At 46.6% G+C, this 20,522-nt stretch overlaps 1 protein-coding gene across 1 annotated transcript; it reads left to right on the top strand.

Annotated features, from left to right (window-relative positions):
• On the top strand, positions 1-19,377 carry LOC109487288 (allene oxide synthase-lipoxygenase protein-like). The gene is made up of 23 exons (XM_019791274.1): positions 1-53; positions 937-982; positions 2,362-2,441; positions 2,823-2,943; positions 3,476-3,630; positions 5,236-5,375; positions 5,815-6,003; positions 6,394-6,493; positions 7,114-7,278; positions 7,759-7,943; positions 8,850-8,994; positions 9,335-9,653; positions 10,190-10,376; positions 10,783-10,963; positions 11,781-11,894; positions 12,402-12,614; positions 13,386-13,508; positions 13,941-14,137; positions 14,590-14,692; positions 15,263-15,400; positions 16,364-16,504; positions 16,881-17,042; positions 19,164-19,377. Exons 1-23 carry the CDS (start codon positions 24-26, stop codon positions 19,353-19,355), a joined length of 3,426 nt encoding a protein of 1,141 aa, XP_019646833.1. The 5' UTR covers positions 1-23; the 3' UTR covers positions 19,356-19,377.
• The last annotated feature ends 1,145 nt before the right edge of the window (positions 19,378-20,522 follow it).

Genomic DNA, 20,522 nt, shown 5'->3' with positions numbered 1-20,522 from the left:
AACCCGAGTGTGGACATTTTTTAATGCGCGACTGCACGGACGACATGATCAAGGTACACGCACGTACCGACCCGCCCACCGTGGTCTGGTTATGGGACGTTATGGCGCAGGCATATGTATACTAGCCTCCACCAGGCATTCTTAAGTAGCTTCTACCAGGCTTCGGAGGCGGCTGGATAGAGTAGAAATTGGCCGAATAGAGCCAGGGGAGTTGGTCCGCTAGAGAGTACATTTTGCCTCACCCGTGGGTCGCATATTGGATCTTCTCTGGCCGGCTAACTCCCCTGGTATACTATCCCTTTATTTTGGCCAATTTCTTTTTTTTTCCTGGTAGCGGCTACTTTTAAGGGCTTTACTTTTAAGGGCCTCCATCAGGCCTTCTTAAGGGGTCGTAATTGTATACTAGCCTCGACCAGGCCTTCTTAGGGTCTTATAGCTGTTCTTGTTGTTCTTGTTTTTGTTTGACGTCTAATATCTCGCTAAACGTGGTCTCTTGGTGCTAGTTTGCACTCGCTGGGCCATGGGTTCAGATCAGAATCAAGTTGTCTCTCCAGCTATTTAACCCTTGGTGACTTGTGCATGTTTGAAGATGAAAGTGTCTCTTGGAGAGCGCATCGAATCAGCAGTGCGTACTCTCGATGTTGTGTACTAGCCTCCACCGGGCCTTATGAAGGGGTTGTAGCTGTATACTAGCCTCCACCACACATTAGTAGGGCGTATAGCTGTATATTAGCCTCAACCAGGCCTTCTTAAAGGCTTATAGCTGTATACTAGCCTCAACCAGGCCTTCTGAGGGCTTATATACAGCTATATACTAGCCTCAAGCAGGTTTTGTTAAGGCCTTATAGTTGTATACTAGCCTGAAACATACCTGCAAAAGGTTATATGTGGGATGTGGGGAATAAACTGGTGTTAATTTTATCATTTTTTTTTCAGATCAACATGACGACTCAATGGGAGTGTGAAAAGGCCGGGCAAAACTGTAAGTTGTCTTTTTTGGTTTGTTTGTAAGATTTATCATAAGTCAAACAAGCATTGCAGCCACAGGCTTGAATTCCGCCCTAAATTGTACATCCTCGGGCCTCTGGAGGTCTGGACAGTAAAGGTTGACCACTATAACAAAAGGGCGATGATAGACGCCATTGTACTGCACTTAGGAACGTCCTTGGCGTTAACAGACCACCTTATTTACCCCCTGAGAGCTGTTGGTAAAGGATAATGCCTGTATAGGTCCTTGTGTGCACTTGTTTCGAATATTCTAATTACACTGAATGTTACGTTTTGAATATTGTAGCGTTCCTAGCTGACATCCCCGTTTCTAAAAGAAGCTGCAGCCGCTTTGCGAGCAAAAAATCAGATTGATCAAAGAACACCATACACTGAGAAAATTTTTGCGTGTGTTTTGCTGTTTTTTTAAATTAGGTTATAAATCATACATTTGCATCGTGCCTCAATTATGAAATCAAGGTCGATGACAGACGAAAGCCAATTTTGGTTGTTTAACGTAGGGACGCACGTTTTTATCGGGCTTCCTTTTTTTCGTACCGGTATCTTTTCTTTCACGTGTCACGGTAGTGTATTGGACACTTTCCTGCCAATTTGATACTGTCTTGTAGCCACCAAAAGATCAGCCTAAAAACAACACGACCGAGCCGACCCCAAACACAGATTCCTTACAGCTCAGCAGGCAGTGGTATTACTGGGTTTTACTTCTTCTTTTGAGGCAGTGGAATACGAACTTACCCACTTCTTCTACATGTACTATGCGGATTCTTTGATTTTACTAGTAATTTTTGTTCTCGTGGTAGGGAATAGTGGGAAAGTAAGTGATCTAAACTGGAGACAGCTGACATCCCCGTTTCCACTAGGGGCTGTAACCGCTGAGCAAAAACTTAACACATCGGTCAACAGTGTCTTTTTTCTTCACGATGGTATACTGGATACTGTCCTGCCAATTTGATACTTTTGTCTCAATAATTTGACACTGCCTGTCAAATTTGCTACTGTTATATAACCACTTAAAGATCTACTTGAAGATTAGAGACGACACGACCCAGCCGACCCCAAACACAGATCCCTTCCGACTCACCTGTCAGAGGTATGCCGGGGTCGGCTCGTCTCACCTGCGACTGGTCGGGCGGAAGATTAGACAATTATTCACAGAGAAAAGTGTCAGTGACACTTACGTGTAGTGTGCTGTAATGCATTTGTTTTCAATTGTTGGTCATTTGTTTAGATGTTTTACTACCAATTCTTCAAAGAAAATCCATGCATAATATTAACTTACTTTGAGAAGATCAAGTAAAGACTTTACACAATTCAGCTTATGAATTAGTAACTCTCTTCTCGATCATTTCACAGGGACGAACCATGCTTTCGCCTTGTACAAGCAGAAGATGGGAGACGGAGTCTTCAAGGAGAAATTCGAGGAACTCTTTCAGGTAAGTAAATAAACAAATATTTTCCTAGACGGCAGGGGCATACACGTGTTTCATTTGTCATACGGCAGAATGGTGATCATAAAATATACAATTTTAGCGATGGAGAGTTAACACGAGATAGAAAGGTCGGGGGTTCGATTCCTTGCATTGCACTTCACATTACACTTTGCTTCAAGAAGGTGTAAAATGGGTACCTGACTTCAGTTGGGGAGGTGAAAGGTAGTGGAAGGAGAGGGATGGGCTCCACCTTCCAATACTGTGCGCTAGACACAGTGGATCAACATAACAATTCACTGCCCCTGCGGCCTCAAAAAGGCTATGGGACTACCTTTACCCCTTTTTTTTTACAAATCGTCAGCCCGTTACTTTCCCGCCATGCAGGTTCCGTCCCTGGAGGGCTTCGCGGCCAAGTCCAAGGTGGAGAACCAGATCACCAAGATGAAGTTGCTCGCTTTCTTCGGCAGCCTGCGCAAGTCACATGCGCACGGGGTCGGCGGAGTCGGTACGTTTGGTAGTGGTAGAAGTGGTAGTAGCAGTGATAGTATAGGTAGCAGCAGTCTTTATCATAGTTGTAATAGTGGTGGTGGTGCTGGTAGTAGAAGTAGTGGCAGTGGCAATATCTGTAGTAGTAGTAGTAGTAGTAGTAGTAGTAGTAGTAGTAGTAGTAGTAGTAGTAGCAGTAGAAGTAGTAGTAGTGGTGGTAGTAGTAGTAGCAGTAAAAGTAGTAGTAGTAGAAGTGGTAGTAGCAGTAGTTGTTGTAGTAGTAGCAGTAGTAGTAGTAGTGGTAGCAGTAAAAGTAGTAGTAGTGGTAGTAGTAGTAGCAGTAGTAGTAGCAGTGGTAGCAGTAGTAGTAGTAGTAGTAGTAGTAGTAGTAGTAGCAGCAGCAGCAGCAGCAGCAGCAGTAGTAGTAGTAGTAGTAGTTGTAGTAGCTGCAGCAGTAGTATAAGTAATACATGTAGTAGTATTAGTATTAGTAGTACCTAATGCATCAAAAGTTTTGATATATCATCAAGTTATATTACACCCACATGCAGGAACAGCCCGGATCGTGAGCGACCCCGGATTTCCGGATCACGAGTTCTTCAAACCCGGCCGCGCCTTTCCGGTCCGGATCTACCACTCCAATGCCATCATGGCGGACGACGCAAGCGCAGACCGGCGGGGAGCCTTCCTCAAGTTCTCGGACGAGGTTAGTGGGCATGCGCAGGGCTTGGCGGCCTGCTGTATTTTTTTAATATCTAACATGTTACAATTGCGACCATGTAGATTTGTCGGACTTCCCCAGTGATTGGGTTGTCTTAAGTTATCTTACTGACAAATTGTTACTGATCCTCAATGACACCACTCATGAATCCAACCTGATACAACATACTAGTAGTCATCATAACAAACATTAATGTCTAATTTGTATTGGACATACCACCACGTTACCGTGAACATTCAGGGACACGATCACAACTGTTACCGAACCCACAAACAGTGAAACACAGGTTTTTCGTATACCTGGAATGTTTGTTTGTTTTATTCATTTAGATCTCCATTAGTGATTGGCATGTACAAATCGTTTTGAATCCAAGTGATGTTGCTTGTCTTTTTGTCCAAGTCTTTGGTTTTCTTTTCTTGTCCGCTTATTTGTTTCCTAGTTTGTCCGTTCACACGTGTACATGTACAGCGATGCACTCAGTGTCCTACAACTTCTGCGTTTTCGTTGGTCTGACCCTCGTACCTTTTGCTTAGCCTGGAGTCCAGCCTTGTAAGCTTTAGTACGCTCCCGAAGATGTTGTTGGCGGGGTATAGCGGATCTTGGGGAGCGGACTAAAGCTAAGAAGGCTCGACTCCAGGCTACGTTTCGCTCAAATACTCTCTTCGCTCTTTCTGGACTGATCTGGTATACACTGCATATTGCATGTTTGCACGCGCACAATGGAGAACCTCAGGACAACACTCGGCGTATATACAACGTATAAAACAAGGAACATTACTGCTACCAGTTCATAAGTTTACTCACTGTGGTGCGTTGCTTTACTTCCTGGTATGCAGACTTTTCGGTGTTCAAACGAGGCAATGAACTGCGGGGGCTTTTCGGCAAGTATTCTCTCTCTTCTTACACCTATATTCTGCAGGGAACTTGTCAGGAAGCGACATCTCTGTTGAAATCTATAGAAAATGTTACCTTCGTTTCCACCATTGACGATATAAATGCTGGAGACATATGAAGCAATCTTTTAGTTCTGTAAGAGACACAAGCAAACAAGAAGTGGTCTATGTCTATGTCCCTACCAATAACCACTATGGTTCCGAGACCTTCTCTGGCTAACAATAAGTACTATATGTCCTAATCATGCCAGGCAAGGCAATCCTAACAAGCCCAAATCTTTTAATAAAGATAATCCCCGTGGCTTAACCTTCACTGTCGTGGGAATCATTCTGGAAACAGTTTTATGCACTAATGACAAACTGGCGTTCATATCATATTCTCCTTCATGTCTAGTTAGAAAGGTAACAGGTGAATGATATACATAAATGGCCGGAGTAACAATTTGCTAACAAGAAAGCTAATAAGTTAACAAAGTGCCGGTAATTCCCATACATGTTAACCCATTATGTAATATAGAACAACTCAAGCAGCAGTGGACTGAAGAATCAGACGTGTCAGATGGGCATCCATTATCTTTCATCAGTAACTGATAAGATCTGAGAAAGCTTCTTAGTTTCTTGTGTTATTTCGTATCACGTAACGCCCTACCTGGATGTCTAACCTTCATCGCCATGATTCCGCATGTTACCTTCCCAGGACATTGAGAGCCCGCTGGACATGGAGCTTGTGACGGGGTCCGTGGACACGTGCTGGGACATCCCGACCCTGACCGGCTTCATGAAGGCGCAGCGAACCAACCCCGCGCTCAAGGACTTCTGCTTCGAACACCCCATCATGTGAGTCCGCCATTTTGTCCTTGAACTTAACGACTCATCGTATGTCAATAAAGAATCTTATGTTTACCTTTGCAGAAGTTTTCGCTCTGTTCTTTTTTTCTTCTTCCTCTTCTCCAAACAAATAAGGTCGATGATCTGAACCAGGCAGCCATGTCTCCATGATAACTGGTGCTGTGGCAGACATTCTGTGGTGTTGGATTACATTGTGTAGCAAGGCATAGGACGTTCTGGAGGGGCTGGTCACCATTTACATATAATTGAATAAGTAAGAATAAACAGAGCAGGAGTCTGTTAGGCCAGACCATGTGAAGGTAAACATTATGTATTTGCTTTGCAAATGTTACTCTCACTTTATGAAAACGGTTACGATGACGGAAAATTATGACTTTAAAGACAAAACAAAAGACATTTCTTTATGAATAAAATTTTCCTCCCCCAGTTACTACGGCCTAGTGGACTCGCTGCGCCGCGCGCCCGACTCGTACACGGACCTGCGGTACTACGGACATCACGTCTTCCACTTCCGCGCCAAGGACGCCAAGGAGCGCTTCGTCAAGTTCCGCCTGGTCCCGGCAGACGGACACCCCGAGTCAGGACTCCTGGACTTCGACGACCAGAGGATCGTCTGGTGAGTACTGTAACTGCTTCTTTTTTGGCGACACCTCAGGTGCAAGCGGAATAGTATCATTTGTAGTCAGTCTGCAGGAATTCCATGTATTTTAAAATATGTTTGTTGTTTTCCACGAATTTCGGAGTATCTTCTGGTAGATGCAGCTTTTTTGTAGTCCTCCTACGGAAGTATTGTCTTGAGTGGCTAAGCTTTGTGAGTAGCCTGTGTGGGTGGGGGAAGATTGGCACGCCGAATGTCTATTTTTGTTGTCAGGGGTCTTTGTCTTTGTCGGTTTTAATCCAATTCTTTCAGAACATTCTCTGCACATGTCGATTAAAAAGTCCATTCCCGAAACCATGAAACAACCCCTGTAATGCTGTAATAATCCGCTTGGTGTCGCTTCTCCAGGCGCCGTGAGCGGCTGCCTGACGAGTTCCGGCCGCAGACTTACCTCCGGACGGAGTTCGCAGAACGCCTGAAGAAGAAACCGATCAACTACACCCTCCAGGTATGTCTCACCTCATGTTTCCCCATATCTACGACGTCCACTGACAACTATGTGACAAGAACGCCACAAGAACTTTCTGAAGACCATTTCTTTCCAACTGTTTTTCGCCTTTTTTGGCATCCTTTTTACTGATGGCGAAGACCTTACCTTGATATTGTGGTTATTCTATCCAGTTCTTATCTAATTCTATACCTGAATGGGGTAGGGATAGGATCAGTCACGGCTCTGGATAGTCTTCACGTATCTAAGAACGTACATTTGCCCCAGGCACGGTACTAGATTCGTATGGGTTATCCTGAACCGTGCCTGTCCATCGTTCTGGATAAAGCACGGTTCTGGATACACATGGACTACAGAGCAGTGCCTGCCAATGATTCTGGATAAAGAACGGTTCTAAATACAACAGTGCTTTTTTATAGAGGACTTTGTCATGATTACCTATTGTAAAGGTTGGAGTTTTTCATGTTGCATGTGTTCCAACAGCTCCAACTGTGGGAGGAGACCTATGTGTACGGCAGTGTAACATCTCATGTGTACTTCACAGATATCTACAGAGCTAGCTGAAGTACGTACAGAGAACAGTAGATAAAAGAGAATCTTCATTTTCTGTCTTTCAACAGCTCCAGCTTCACGAGTGGGAGGAGAACGATCCTTACGAGATCTTTAACCCGGTCCGCGTCTGGGATCCAGACACGCACCCCTGGATCGACCTCGCGCATGTGCAGATCACCACTCTGCTGCCGCAGGACATCACCGAGAGGATGATCTTCAACCTTGGGACTCAGGTAAACAAACAAACAAACAAACAAACAAACAAACAGATGAAACATCGGAACACAGGTAACGTACATGTAAATGCACAACCTCGAGACTCAGGTTACGTAGATAAAAAGATAAATAAACAAATGTAACCTCGGAACTTAGGTGATGTAGATAAACGAAATAAATAAACATATGTAACATCGGAACTAAGGTAACGTAATTATAAACAAACATTCAATTTCGGTAGTGTAGCGTAAATCAAGAGATGTAACTTCGGAAGACAGATATTAAAAAGAAATAAGCAGATGCAACCTCGAAACACTGATAAAGTAGATAAACAACTGAATGCAACCTTGGAACACAGGTACTGTAGATAAACAAAGGAGATGAACATAGCAATGCAGCATGATGTTATGGCTCTTCGTTTCTTAAGGTATTATACAGCATAATAAATAGGTTATGTAGATAATGGAGTCATATTAAAATGCTGTTGTATTCTGCAGCCGGAGTCTCTGGGCCTGGTGGAGCCGAAGTCCATCTACGACCACAGCAGCGTGCCTTACCTGAAGGCCAAGGTCAACCCGTTCATGAGCAAGCTGCAGCCGATCAACCCGCCCAACCCGGAGCCGCCCGTACAGCTGGACAGGCACAAGTACACACTGGAGATACACACCGGAAGGACCAAGGGGTGGGTAAAACTCTTGTTGTGGGTTTGTGTGTTCTTAGAAGGGTTGACAGTACGTGGGTGGGAAGATTGACAGGCCGGTCAACCCGCCCAACCCGGAGCCGCCCGTACAACTGGACAGGCACAAGTACACACTGGAGATTCACACAGGATGGACCAAGGGGTGGGTCACAAACACCGATAAAATTCTTTACGAAAAGCTTCTTAATCTCAAAGCAGCTCAGTGATCCTAGGCACCCGTTATACGGACACCAGGAGGTCCCCCGACGTCTGAAATCCCGCCGCAGCTTCATGACGGCCCGACGCCTCGGGGGTATGACACCAGCGACCCTCAGGGTAGAGCTGTGGAAGGAGAGTCACCCAAGTAACAACAGGGCACTCCCTCCCCCCAGCGAGACACTGCCCCCAGGGACAGACTTGCGCAGAAGGGACTGGGTGGCCCTGAACCGGGCAAGGGCTAAGGTGGCCAGGACAGGGGACAACCTGGCACGGTGGGGCAAGTCCACCAGTACAACCTGCAGCTGCGGAGAGGACCCTCAGACCATCCAGCACCTGATGCACGGCTGCAGGCTTGGTCCTACCTGCACAGACACAGATCTCCATGAGGCCAATGAAGCAGCGCGGAACTGGCTGGAGTGGATTGGCGATAAGCTATGATGATGATGATCTCAAAGCAGATCTCTCAGGGATAGACATTTTCCAACCGGGGCCAACTGGATACTGCATAGCCGGTTGGATACTAAGTAGTGCCTTACCCCAGAGAAGGAAGAAGGAAAACATAACTTACTAAATTTCTTCTTCTTCCCTTACATACAAATAAATCACCTCTACTACCTCTTTTCCCAACAGATTCGCAGTTTAAGGCTGTTTGAGGTATTGTGTGTTAAGCCATCTCTTGTCCCTGCGTAGGTCTGGCACTGACTCCACCATCACGGTGATTTTGGTCGGAGCCTGGGCGCGAACACACCCCATCAAACTAGACCAGGCTTTCATGAACAACTTCGAGGCCGGAAATGTCGACATTCTGGACATCGAAGCGGTGGATGTCGGGGAGGTGAGCAAAGAAAGATTGATCAATCAATCCATCGCCAGACGTAGGCATTCATACCGTTACCGAAAGAAACTCTGCGATTGCCTTCAATGCCTTTTCTGGTTTCAGTAGCCCTGTACAGCGTTTGTAGTTTTTACATGTTGTGTAGGGAAAATATCGTCTGCAACTGGGAAAATTCTAATGCAATGTTGACCAAACATCCAATAAAAAAAGGTGAAAAATCCTGATTTCTGGAAGGCGCTGCCGACGTGTTCTCAGATGACACCTTTGGTAGTCCTTCGCAATCGGAAATGACAGCGTCTTCATTGGGATGTAAAGTTGACGTTACTACCTGTTCCCGTAGATCCAGGCCATGACTCTGTCCACGGACTCTCGCGGCGTGAAGAGCGACTGGTACGTGGACAGCATCTTCGTGGTGGATCGGCAGCGGGGCCGGCGGCAGGAGTTCCCGGTGTACCGGTGGATCACGGACCGCAGCGACCCGATCACTCTCCGCTCCGGGAACGGTACGTCTGTCTGTCCGTCTGTCTGTCTGTGTGTGTGTGTGTGTGTTTTTTTTGTTTGTTTGTGTGTGGACCGGCAGCGGGGGAGGCGGCAGGAGTTCCCGGTGTACCGGTGGATCACGGACCGCAGCGACCCCATCACTCTCCGCTCCGGGAACGGTGCGTCTGTCTGTCTGTTTGTCTGTGTGTCTGTCTGTGTGTCCGTCTGTCTGCGTGTCCGGTTGTCTGTGTGTTTGTCTAGTTCGTTGGTTGATTATTTCGTTCTTTATCTTCTTTTTTGCTCCGTCTCTTCGTCTTCCTCTTCTTCCACTCCAAACAAATAAGATCAATGACCTGAACCAGACGTCTGTCAGCATGGTAACTGCTGCTGTAACAGACACCCTGTGGCTTTGACATCACGTAGCAAGTGGCAGGACAGATTTGGAAGGGCTGCTCCCTATACATTCTTGAGTAAGAATATACAGAGCAGTAGCTTGTTTAGCTGGACCACATTCATGTGAAGGTGAACATTATGCATTTGTTACTTACGTTTCTAGACGTTCACTATATCTTTGACACCCTCCAGCGTCCCTGACGTCCCACGACTCCCCAGTCCTGAAGGGCCTGAGAGAACTGGAGCTGGAGAAGCGCCGTGAGAGGTACCGTTACCAATAATGCTGATGATAACAATATCTCCACACGTGTTAACCCTCCAGCGTCCCTGATGTCCCACGACTCTCCCGTGCTGAAGGGACTGAGAGAGCTGGAGCTTGAGAAGCGCCGGGAGAGGTACCAGTGGGCTCACGACGAGAAGGGCTTCCCGGCACACCTGGCCGTCAAGACGCTGAACGACCTGCCCAGGGACAACAGGGTCACCCAGTCACTCAAGGGGCGGGATCTTAGGTTTGGGCCGGGTTGTCTGCTACCATGGTGATGTGTTAAAGGAGGTGATACCGCTGGTGGTGGTCTATGATGGTGGGTTGGATACACTCAAAAGTTTTGATGGTATTGCTGCATACTGCAGCCTATATTGTGTGCAGGGCTCACTTTGCTAAACGTAAAAGTTAGTCAAGGTCCTTGCTACACTTTTTGCTTTTAACTAGTTGGTTGGTTAGCTTGTTAGTTGGTTGGTTGCTGTATCTCTTGCTCTATCGCCCCCAAGGCAGTTTCCTAGGTTTTTACATAAAAGCGAGGATAAAACTACCGCTGGCTCAGGCAGACAGTCTGCCTGTCTACCGATCTGTAGCATGCATTCTACAGTTATTTCCTTTTGTCCCACTCACTAATTGCCCCCTCTAATGTCTCTCAGGAACGCGAACAAGAACGGCATCCCGCTGCGTGTGAAGTTCAACTCTGCGTTCCGCCGCTGGGAGAAGTTTGACGACTGCGAGAACCTGTGTAAAGTGGCGCTGGGCGAGGAGAACGTGCGCGAGTTCGCCACAGACATCTGGAGAACTGACTTCGAGTTCGGCAGGCAGATCCTTAATGAGGTACATGTAGGAGTTTGTATTGGGGTAGTTTGTTTGTTGTTTGGTTTGTTGGTTGGTTCATTAATTGATTGATTGAGTGAGTGATTGATTGGCAGGTTGGTTGATTGATTTGTTGGTTGAGTGGTTGGTTGGTTGGTTGGTTGGTTGGTTGGTTGGTTAGTTAGTTAGTTGGTTAGTTAGTTAGTTAGTGTGAGAACCTGTGTAAAGTGGCGCTGGGCGAGGAGAACGTGCGAGAGTTCGCCACAGACATCTGGAGAACGGACTTCGAGTTCGGCAGGCAGATTCTCAACGAGGTGAGACTTTGTATTGGGTTTGTTTGTTTGTTTGTTGGTTAGTTGGTTGATTTGCAGGTTGGTTTATTGATTGCCTGGTTAATTGATTGGCCTGTAGATTGGTTGGCCGAGCTGTGTACATACAAATTGTCGTATTTAGAACCATTCTCGGGCAGCATGGCTCTAGTTAGTTCATGCCTATCCAGAACCATGCTTGAGGCAAATCTATGTTCTTGGGTACGCGGAAACTAATCCAGAACTGTGCCTGATCCCAAGCCTAACCCATTCAGGCACAGGACTAGATAGACATCGCTCTAGACTCAACAGTGTGACTGCATTAAGTGCGTGCAATCGACAGAACTAATGAATTATAATTGTAGTATGACATCTCTGTCCGTTTCCCCCCACAGTGCCACCCCAGCACCATCACCCGGTGTAAATGGTTTTGATCGCGGTAACCGTTTCTGTTAGTATGTAGACATGATAGATGGATTTTGTACGACATATGCTATCATGAACGTGAACACCTGTTTCTCTCTCCGCAGTGCCACCCCAGCACCATCACCCGCTGTAAGATGATCCCGCCCAACTTCCCCGTGCAGGACGAGACGCTCAGACCGCAGCTCGAGCGCGGCATGAACCTCAAGCAGGAGGCAACAGTAAGTACCATAGTCTCATCAACTGTACATGTTTATCGTGTTCGAACCGTGCGTTCAACAATACTTCTTCCGATGCTTCTTGGTGTTTCTTCTGGTGCTGTATTACTTTGGCCTTTGTGCCCTGTAATTATAAAAAAAATGACTTGAAATTTGGTACAGGATCGCCATTGACGTAATCCCACAGGACTACAGGTTCGACTAGCCTACATTTACAGAACTGATGTGCCCTTGGATTGCCTGTCTTTGAGTCTGATTGTCCACGTGCCAGGCCCCACTCACCAATTGTTGTCTATCTCCCCTAGTCTGGGTAGCTGTACCTTCTGAACTGTAGATTGTTAAATGACCAGTCTTTTATTCGTAACTAAAGGAAATTCAAACCCTAGCGCTCTGAAGCCTCATCCATTGCCTCCACTTTACCCCCACAGTCTGGCCATCTGTACCTGATGGACTGCAGTTTGTTAGACGGCCTGTTTTTGGTTAATTTTACATTGCCTTCTCTCTCCACAGTCCGGGCGCCTGTACCTGATGGACTGCAGTCTTCTGGACGGCCTGTCCCTGCGCAAACCTGACCACCAGGACGACGAGAACGAGTTCCACCCGACGGCCCCCATGGCGCTGTTCTACGTGAACGGGAAGAAGGAGTTCGTGCCCATCGCCATCCAGCTGTACCCGCAGGTGGGCCGCCTGATGCCGTCCGGTAGGCTAATGTGGGATGACAAGGTGAGGCGTGCGTAGGTAGGCACACAGGTGGAGTTATCGGGCGGAATGGGGACCAGAACAACGTTACAACCAAGGCGCTGGTAAGGCCCCTACGTGTTGTATCCAGAACATTAACAGCGATTTATCTGGAACCATGGTCGGGCAATGTTCTGGATAGTCCACGATTATCCAGAACCAAGCTTTATCCAGAGCCGTGCTGTATCCAGAACCATGGTCGGGCAAGATTCTGGATAGTCCAGAACCGTGCCCGGGGCAACTCTACGTTCTTGGATACGCGAAGACTATCCAGAACGGTGCCTGATGCTAATCCTCACTCATTCAGGTATAGAACTAGAGAGGCACGGTTCTGGATAAAATAGTTACATTGCACTTCTACTTAGTGGTCACTGAAACATCTTGCCGCTGCTTGAAATAGATAAAAGCATGGCTTTAAGTCTACCTAAATTCCCCATCCTGTCCTACACTCCACATAGTTTGTTTTACTTTTTTTCTATGCATCGCACTGGGTTTAGCAGCTGTCCCTTATAACATACCGGGCACTGACTAGCATCACTAAGGTGGCGATTGAAACATTTTTTAAATTTTCGCCTGCATGTCCTTGTAGTTTTTGTTGTCCTAGCGTCCGTGCCTAGTGACGCCAACTCCATCCTTAAGATCTTTGCTAATCAGATGGTGGCTACACAATGGCCATAACTCGTGCAATATAATAAAGAGTAGAAGTGACTCCGAGTCAGGTTCAACATTTTCACGTCTCCGCCTTTTTTCTCACAGCCCGGCCCCGAAAACCCCATATGGACCCCCATGGACTCGGACTTTGATTGGATCCTGGCCAAGATGTACCTGCGCAGCGCGGATGCGCAGATCCACCAGCTGGTGTCCAACTGTCTCACACAGGTACAAAATCCCCTCATCCAACATGGAGAATTCATTATTCAATATCCTGCTAATTCATCTGTAATGCAAATATATATAAACATACGGGTGACCAACTCCCCACACTCGAATAAGTTGGAAACTATTATAGCGCCATAGCCAGCAGACCAAATTATGATATGGGTATAAGGAGAGGAATCAGCAAATCTTAAAACAGTTGTCAGCATGTGTTCGTCAGAATACGTGAGCACCCAAATGCTCAATTAGTACACATCAGTTTCTGGAAGTGTGGTCGGGTCAAAGGTCGCTGGAAGTCAGTAGTGACCCCCGTCTCGGTTGTAGATAGCTAATCCTTTACTGAATGTAGATATCAATAGACGACCTGGTCGGCCATGTGACATGATAAGAATTGTTTGATGAATTGGTTGATAGATTGCTTGATTTATTACTCAGCTTGTGATGGAGCCGTTTGCTGTGTCCACCTACCGTAACCTGTCGGCGGCCCATCCGGTCTACAAGTTGCTGGTCCCGCACGTGCGGAAAGTCTTCGCGCACAGCCTGGTGCTGAAGGAACACGTCATCGGGGAGGGGAGCATCCTGGACGACATCAGCCCGTACGACGCCGACGGCAGGAAGGACCTCATCAGAAGGTACTAAGAAAAATACTATATGTATTTATATAGTATATATACTATAAAATACTATATAATAAATAAAATGTTATGAAGAAATAAACAAAGAAGAAGTTAAGAGTTAAGAAATTTAAAAAAGCAGCCCATACGAATAGGATGGTAGCAATGAGCTCATCCAATAGTAACCGGTCTGGACCAGACGGCTGTCACCATAGTAACTGGTGCTGTAGTGTAGCATGACATTATGTAGCAAAGTAGCAGGACAGATTTGGAGGGTCTGGTCGCCATATATGAATGTGTTTGAGTAAGAAAAAACCGCAATAGATTGTTTGTTGGACTAGACCATGTGAAGGTTAACTTATGATTTTGCTTTGCATAAGTTACCTTTGAAGTTGAGTCACTTTGTGTAGACTAAATTGGTTTCTAGTCAATCTCATTCTTGATATCTTCTTGCCGTCTGACCCTTGCAGATACTACGCCAACTTCAAGTTCAAGATGCTGAACTTTCCCGCCATGCTGGCCGAGAAGGGGCTGGACGACAAGGAGGCCCTGCCGGGGTACTACTACCGTGACGTAAGTACAAGTTCAACTTCATTTCAGTGTAGACACTTGCGTTTATCGACAATTCGTATGGTTGTGCATGGATGAAGTAGAGTTCTAGATGTCTTGTCTGTTTTTCTGGCACATCAAAAACTGTGCAAGTTAGTAGTTAGATTCCGTACCTTGGTAAACCTGCCTACCTGCATGCCTATATGTACAGGCCAGGTACTGGCCCCTTGCTTCCCTGCGTCAAGTACTTCCAGCCAGCTCTATCAAGGGCAATAGTCTCTGCTTCCCTTAGGGTAAGCCCTGTGTCACTCTGAATCTGGTCTTTCCACCTCTTGGGTGGTCTTCCCCGGGGTCTAGGTGAACAGTGTCAGATATTATAGTTACTGTAGAAAATCAAGATGGCAGTATTGGTGACAGTACAATTAATTTTACCCATCAGGACGGTTTGCTGCTGTGGGAGGCCATCAGCAGGTTGTTGTTGTTGTTGTTGTTGTTGACAGTATCATGTTACCCTTCAGGACGGTTTGCTGCTGTGGGAGGCCATCAGTAGGTTGTTGTTGTTGTTGTTGTTGACAGTATCATGTTACCCCTCAGGACGGTTTGCTGCTGTGGGAGGCCATCAGCAGGTACACGGGAGACATCCTGAAGCTGTTCTATGACGACACGGTTGCCCTGAGAGACGACCTTGAAGTCCAGAACTGGATCCGTGACGTCAAGCAGCAAGGACTGCAGGTAGGGCTGTGTTTTGCGTTTATAATTACCTCCACAGAAGGAAACATATTGTTTTTGCTCCGTTTCTCCTCCTTCCTCATCTTCTTCCTACCTTCTAAAAAGTCAGGTCGGAACATGGACCAGACGGCTGTCACCTTGGTAACTGGTGCTGTCGCAGACATCCTGCGGTGTTTGGTTACATTATGTAGCAAGTTGCTGGATACGGACAGGTAGCCATGTACACACAAATGTGCTCATAAACAGAGCCTCCTCAGTCACGTTTGGTCCTTGCTGGAACACCACAATGTGGCTTAGAGGTGTCCGTATTCAGGCCCTGAGGAAGATATATGTAGTCCAGCAGTTACCGAAAGGTCCATGTCAACCCACCAAATTCTAAGATATTGGACCTCTCCTCTCATTTAGTATGTGGGAGTTCTTAATAAGTAAACGGGTGAATTCTATGTCTTCTTTATTTAACAGTGGGAGGACTAGTCTGACAAGGGCTTCCCACGCTGTGGTTTTGGAGTTCATTATGTAGCAAGTGGCAGGACGGAGTTAGGAGGGTTGGTCACCATTAAGAATAAACGTATCTTTTGTTTCCAATGGGAGGACGAATCAGACAAAGACCTGCCTGACGGCGTGCGGCCAATCCGAGAACTAGCTGACCATAGATACTGGACCTATGGACTCAAAACTCAGTCACGTATACCCAAAATGACGGCTATCCTATATTTAAGCATGCAGAAGTTGGATAAACTTTTTATTTTACTCCTTTGTTTCCCAGTGGGAGGACAAATCAGACAAGGGCCTGTCCTATGGAGTCCGGAAAATCCGACAGCTGGCTGACAATTGCCCACGCTTAGATACTGGACCAAGCTCAGTCATGTATCCCCCAAACGCAAAAATTTAAGATACTGGCTCTCCTATACTTAGTATGTTCTACATCATTCAGCTTGCTAATTCTACGGCCCCTTTATTTCTCAGTGGGAGGATGAGTCCGACAAGGGCCTGCCTGACGGCGTGCGGACTATCCGGGAGCTGGCTGACATCGTGACGAGCGTGATCTTCACCTGCAGCGTGCACTACGCCGGCCACAACGCCGCGCAGCAGGACGTGTACAGTCTGGTACGCACGGTGTTTTTGATCTTTGTCAAGAATTATCTCCAAGCAGATATTTCAATGACTACAAGAGAGTATTAGATTTGCAAGGCGGTATCAATTTTTTTTCTCAGTATCGCGTTCGGCAAAAAACCTCAAACCCAGACAAGGACGACCAGGTGAAGGTGTCTTTGCAGCCTTGCCGACGACTGTAAACTTTATCTTAATCACAACATCAGATTTAAGTCTCAAGTACTGAAATGTCTTAGAGACTTTGCAAGGGACAAATGACGATGGATTGAACTGTACAGAGACCTACACTGATTTGGTCTGTCAATTGTAGTTTAGAGTTTAGAGAATGTTCTAAGAGTCATACATGTAACGTTACACTACTCCCCTGCAGGTTCCTAACGCGCCGATGAACATGCGCCGCGCGCCGCCCAAGCGGAAGCCTCGGAAGGGCGAGACGGAGATGGAGGACATCATGGACGCTCTGCCGGACCGACAGGCCTCCTGCAAGCAGCTTAACATGGCGATAGCGCTGTCCAACCTGGGCATAGACGAGGTAAGATTCAACACATGGCCATTGCACTCTTAATTCTAGGTGCAGACTCCTAGGTAAGGCTTTAGACATGGCCATCGCTCTCTCCAACCTGCGCATAGACGAGGTAAGGCTTTACAGTATACAGGATAGGTAAGGCAGCTCAACATGGCCATCGCTCTGTCCAACCTGGCCATAGACGAGGTGAGGCTTCATTTTGTTTAGTTTCTTCTTCTTCTTCCCTTTGTTATTCCGTTACAAACAAATATGGTCATTGTCCTGGACCATGGACGCTCTACCGGACCGACAGGCCTCCTGTAAGCAGCTCAACATGGGCATCGCGCTGTCCAACCTGGACATAGACGAGGTAAGGCTTCATTTTTACACATTATACAGCACTGTTGTTTCCCTTGCTTTTCCGTTCTAAACAAATATGGTCATTGTCCTGGACCATGGACGCTCTACCGGACCGACAGGCCTCCTGCAAACAGCTCAACATGGCGATAGCCCTGTCTAACCTCGGCATAGACGAGGTGAGATTTTGTTTCTCAATACTCTACTATTGCTGCTGAGAGTCTATTCCAGACTAGCGTCACTCTGTTGAAAAAAAAATGTTTGATTTTATGTTTACAGAAGGAAAAAAAAGGTTTTTGCTCAGTTTCCTCTTCTTCTTCTCAAACACTAACATCTGACCTGGCCAATAACCTGATTTGTTGACGTCTGTCGCCATGGTAACTGGTTTTGGGTTACATAATGTCGCAATCTTATAGTAGGAGGGATTTAGACTCCTGTCTATAGTAACCATTATATGAAAGTGTTTTTTGAGAAAAAATTAACAGAGCAGACCGTGTGCGAAGGTAAACAGCATGCATGCATTTGCTACCTTATGCTTAGGTCACATTTGAAACGGCGCCCGTTCGGCATGTCCTCGGCGTAGACGCCGGCCGGCGTCATGACGCCGAGCGTGCGCCGTACTGTCAGGGTCACAATTAAATGTTCCTTTACGGCTCCCTGTCGGGGCCTCCTTGTTTTCCGGCCGGCGGCTCTCATTAATATTCATAAACTTTTGCGGCCGGTTTCTGTCAGGGACCCATCCGGTGCCCGGTCAGTCGCCCGTCTTGACCCGTGCGGCGTGTGGTAGGGTGCCGACCGGCTCTTACAGTTCGGCCGGGCAGCTGTCAGGTCCCTGGCGGGTTCCTGGCGGGATCCCGACGGGCTCCTCTCGTGTTTTTGAGCAGGTACATATATAAGCGCTGCACTGCCTGCTACCGTTCACTTCAAGTAAAGAGTACACGTCAAGTAAAGAGTAGACTGAAGTTGGCGATGCAGCGTTCAGTGCAACCTGCAAACAACTTACAAGCCCGTCTGACACACAAATACAAGGTGTAACACACACAAGTACACGATGTAACACACACGTGGTGAACTGTGCGACGTAGTCTGAGGCAGGAGTTTATATATGCTCCCTATAACCCCCTTTTCCTGACCATCTGATGCACTGATCAGCACATGTGACGTCATAATCTTAGACAGGTGCCTGTTCGGCCGCCCGACGAGTCCCCGGCAGTGAGGTTACGGCGTCGCTTTGGCGTATTTCGCCGAACGGGGCCCGAAGTGTTTTTAACTCTGAGTTAAAATCGATTCGGCGACCGCGCGGGGCCAAAAATAGGCCGGCAGCCGTCGGGAAGCCCGCCGGTCTCCGTCCAGGTCCCGTTCGGTAGTGCCAAAAAACACGCCGAACACGCGCCGAGCGGACCCCTTTCTTGAATTGTGACCTAAGCATTACCAATGCTACCTTACTAGTTCCTCGCTGTTTTTCCACCCCTCAGGAGGTGTGTGAAATTGGTCTGGTCTCAATCATGATGTTTCTGACTCAGGGAGAAGAGTGGCTGTTACAGTTCTACTCGGTAACCCGTAACCCAGGTGAGTGGTACTACCATTCAGGTGGTAGCACCATTCACCTTGAAGTGGCCTAACGGCCGTGTTACGTGGCGACCACTAAGTAAAAAAAAAGGATAGGTGAGGCAGCTCAACATGGTCATCGCTCTGTATAACCTGGGTATAGACAAGGTAAGGGTAAGTTGCTCTTCAGTGAGCTAAAAGTGGATCGAGATCACTTACCCTCACTGTTTCCGCTCCCCGCAGGAGGAGGACGGCGGGTGTCTGGGCCACTTCAGCGACCGGTACTTCACGGAGGACCGCGCGCAGGGCATCCTGGGAGAGTTCCAGCAGAACCTGCAGCAGATCGCCGAGACCATCCGGCGCCGGAACGAGGCTCTGGACGTGCCGTACACCCACCTGCTGCCGGAGAAAGTTCCCAAGGCTTTCAGAGTCTGAGGAAACTAGGACATAAACTACAAAATGGGTTTATTATAAAGGCTTATACACTAGTTTCCTATTAATAATGAATCTTTACGAAAGATACTGCTGCTAAAATAGGCTTGAACACCAGGATCGTTACGAATCCGTAGTTGGTTACACAAAGAAAATCATTTACTATGTCTACCACCTGCTGCCCGAGAAAGTCCCCAAGGCGTTCAGAGTCTGAAGAAACTAGGGCATAAACTACAAGTTGGGCTTATTATAACGGATTTATACGCTAGTTTCTTACAAATGATGAACGACGATCTATAAAGTGAATTTATCATAACGGCTTTATACGCTAGTTTTGGGATGGAAATATCGGGAGAGGGTTTTGGACCGTCCGTACAAGCTGTTGTTATTTTAACTTAAAGTTTTCGTTGCAGTGATTTTTTTTTCAATCTGAACAAGAAGAGATTCTACGAGACATGTTAAGACATGCTAAAAGTGTGATGAAAACTGAAAACTGTTTAACTGCAAGATTTAACAGCTATCTAAATGTGTTTTATAATCCATTAGTCCTTTTGGTACCGGTTGTCAGGCTATTTGACTGGAATACATTAATGTAAATATACTGGGATCATAGTTAGACATAGCTATGCTAAATTACGGGTATATTGGTATGTTTTCGAAGCGTTGATCTTGTAAGCAATACTAAGGAGGTTGAAAAAGTCACAATGCTGCAGACGTACTGTTCTGTACGGAGGTGTGGGATTTTCTTTATCTTGTGATGGACGCTAATTCGTATCAGACAATCGTGAGACACATGCTTTCACCTACGTAGTAGCAGTGTCGTCACTTCTGAGCTGTATGTTCTTTTTATACCTTGAGACCATGAGCGGAGAAAACATCAAAGAATATTTTATCGCTGAAACAAAGTACAACCACAGCAACTTATTGCCATAGTAGAAATGATACAGCAGTTATCATTGCATGTCAGATACAGTATGCTATTCTGTAGTGGTATGCTCATCAGGTAGGTTGTTATATATAAACAATGCCAATGGTTAGGGTTTATATCAAAAGGCAAATTTAAAAAAAAAATCCATGATAGAAATGTATCATGAAAGGGTTTGGACCTTCCTTTTATGCTGCTGTAAAGTTTTTTTAAAGATTTTCATTCCAGGTTTTGGTCATCTTTAG

This window comes from Branchiostoma belcheri, unplaced genomic scaffold (assembly GCF_001625305.1).
Source record: "Branchiostoma belcheri isolate BF01 breed outbred unplaced genomic scaffold, Haploidv18h27 scaffold87, whole genome shotgun sequence".
Lineage (NCBI taxonomy): Eukaryota > Metazoa > Chordata > Leptocardii > Amphioxiformes > Branchiostomatidae > Branchiostoma > Branchiostoma belcheri.
Note: the sequence above shows the minus strand (reverse complement) of the source record. Positions and strands in the feature narration are given on the sequence as shown.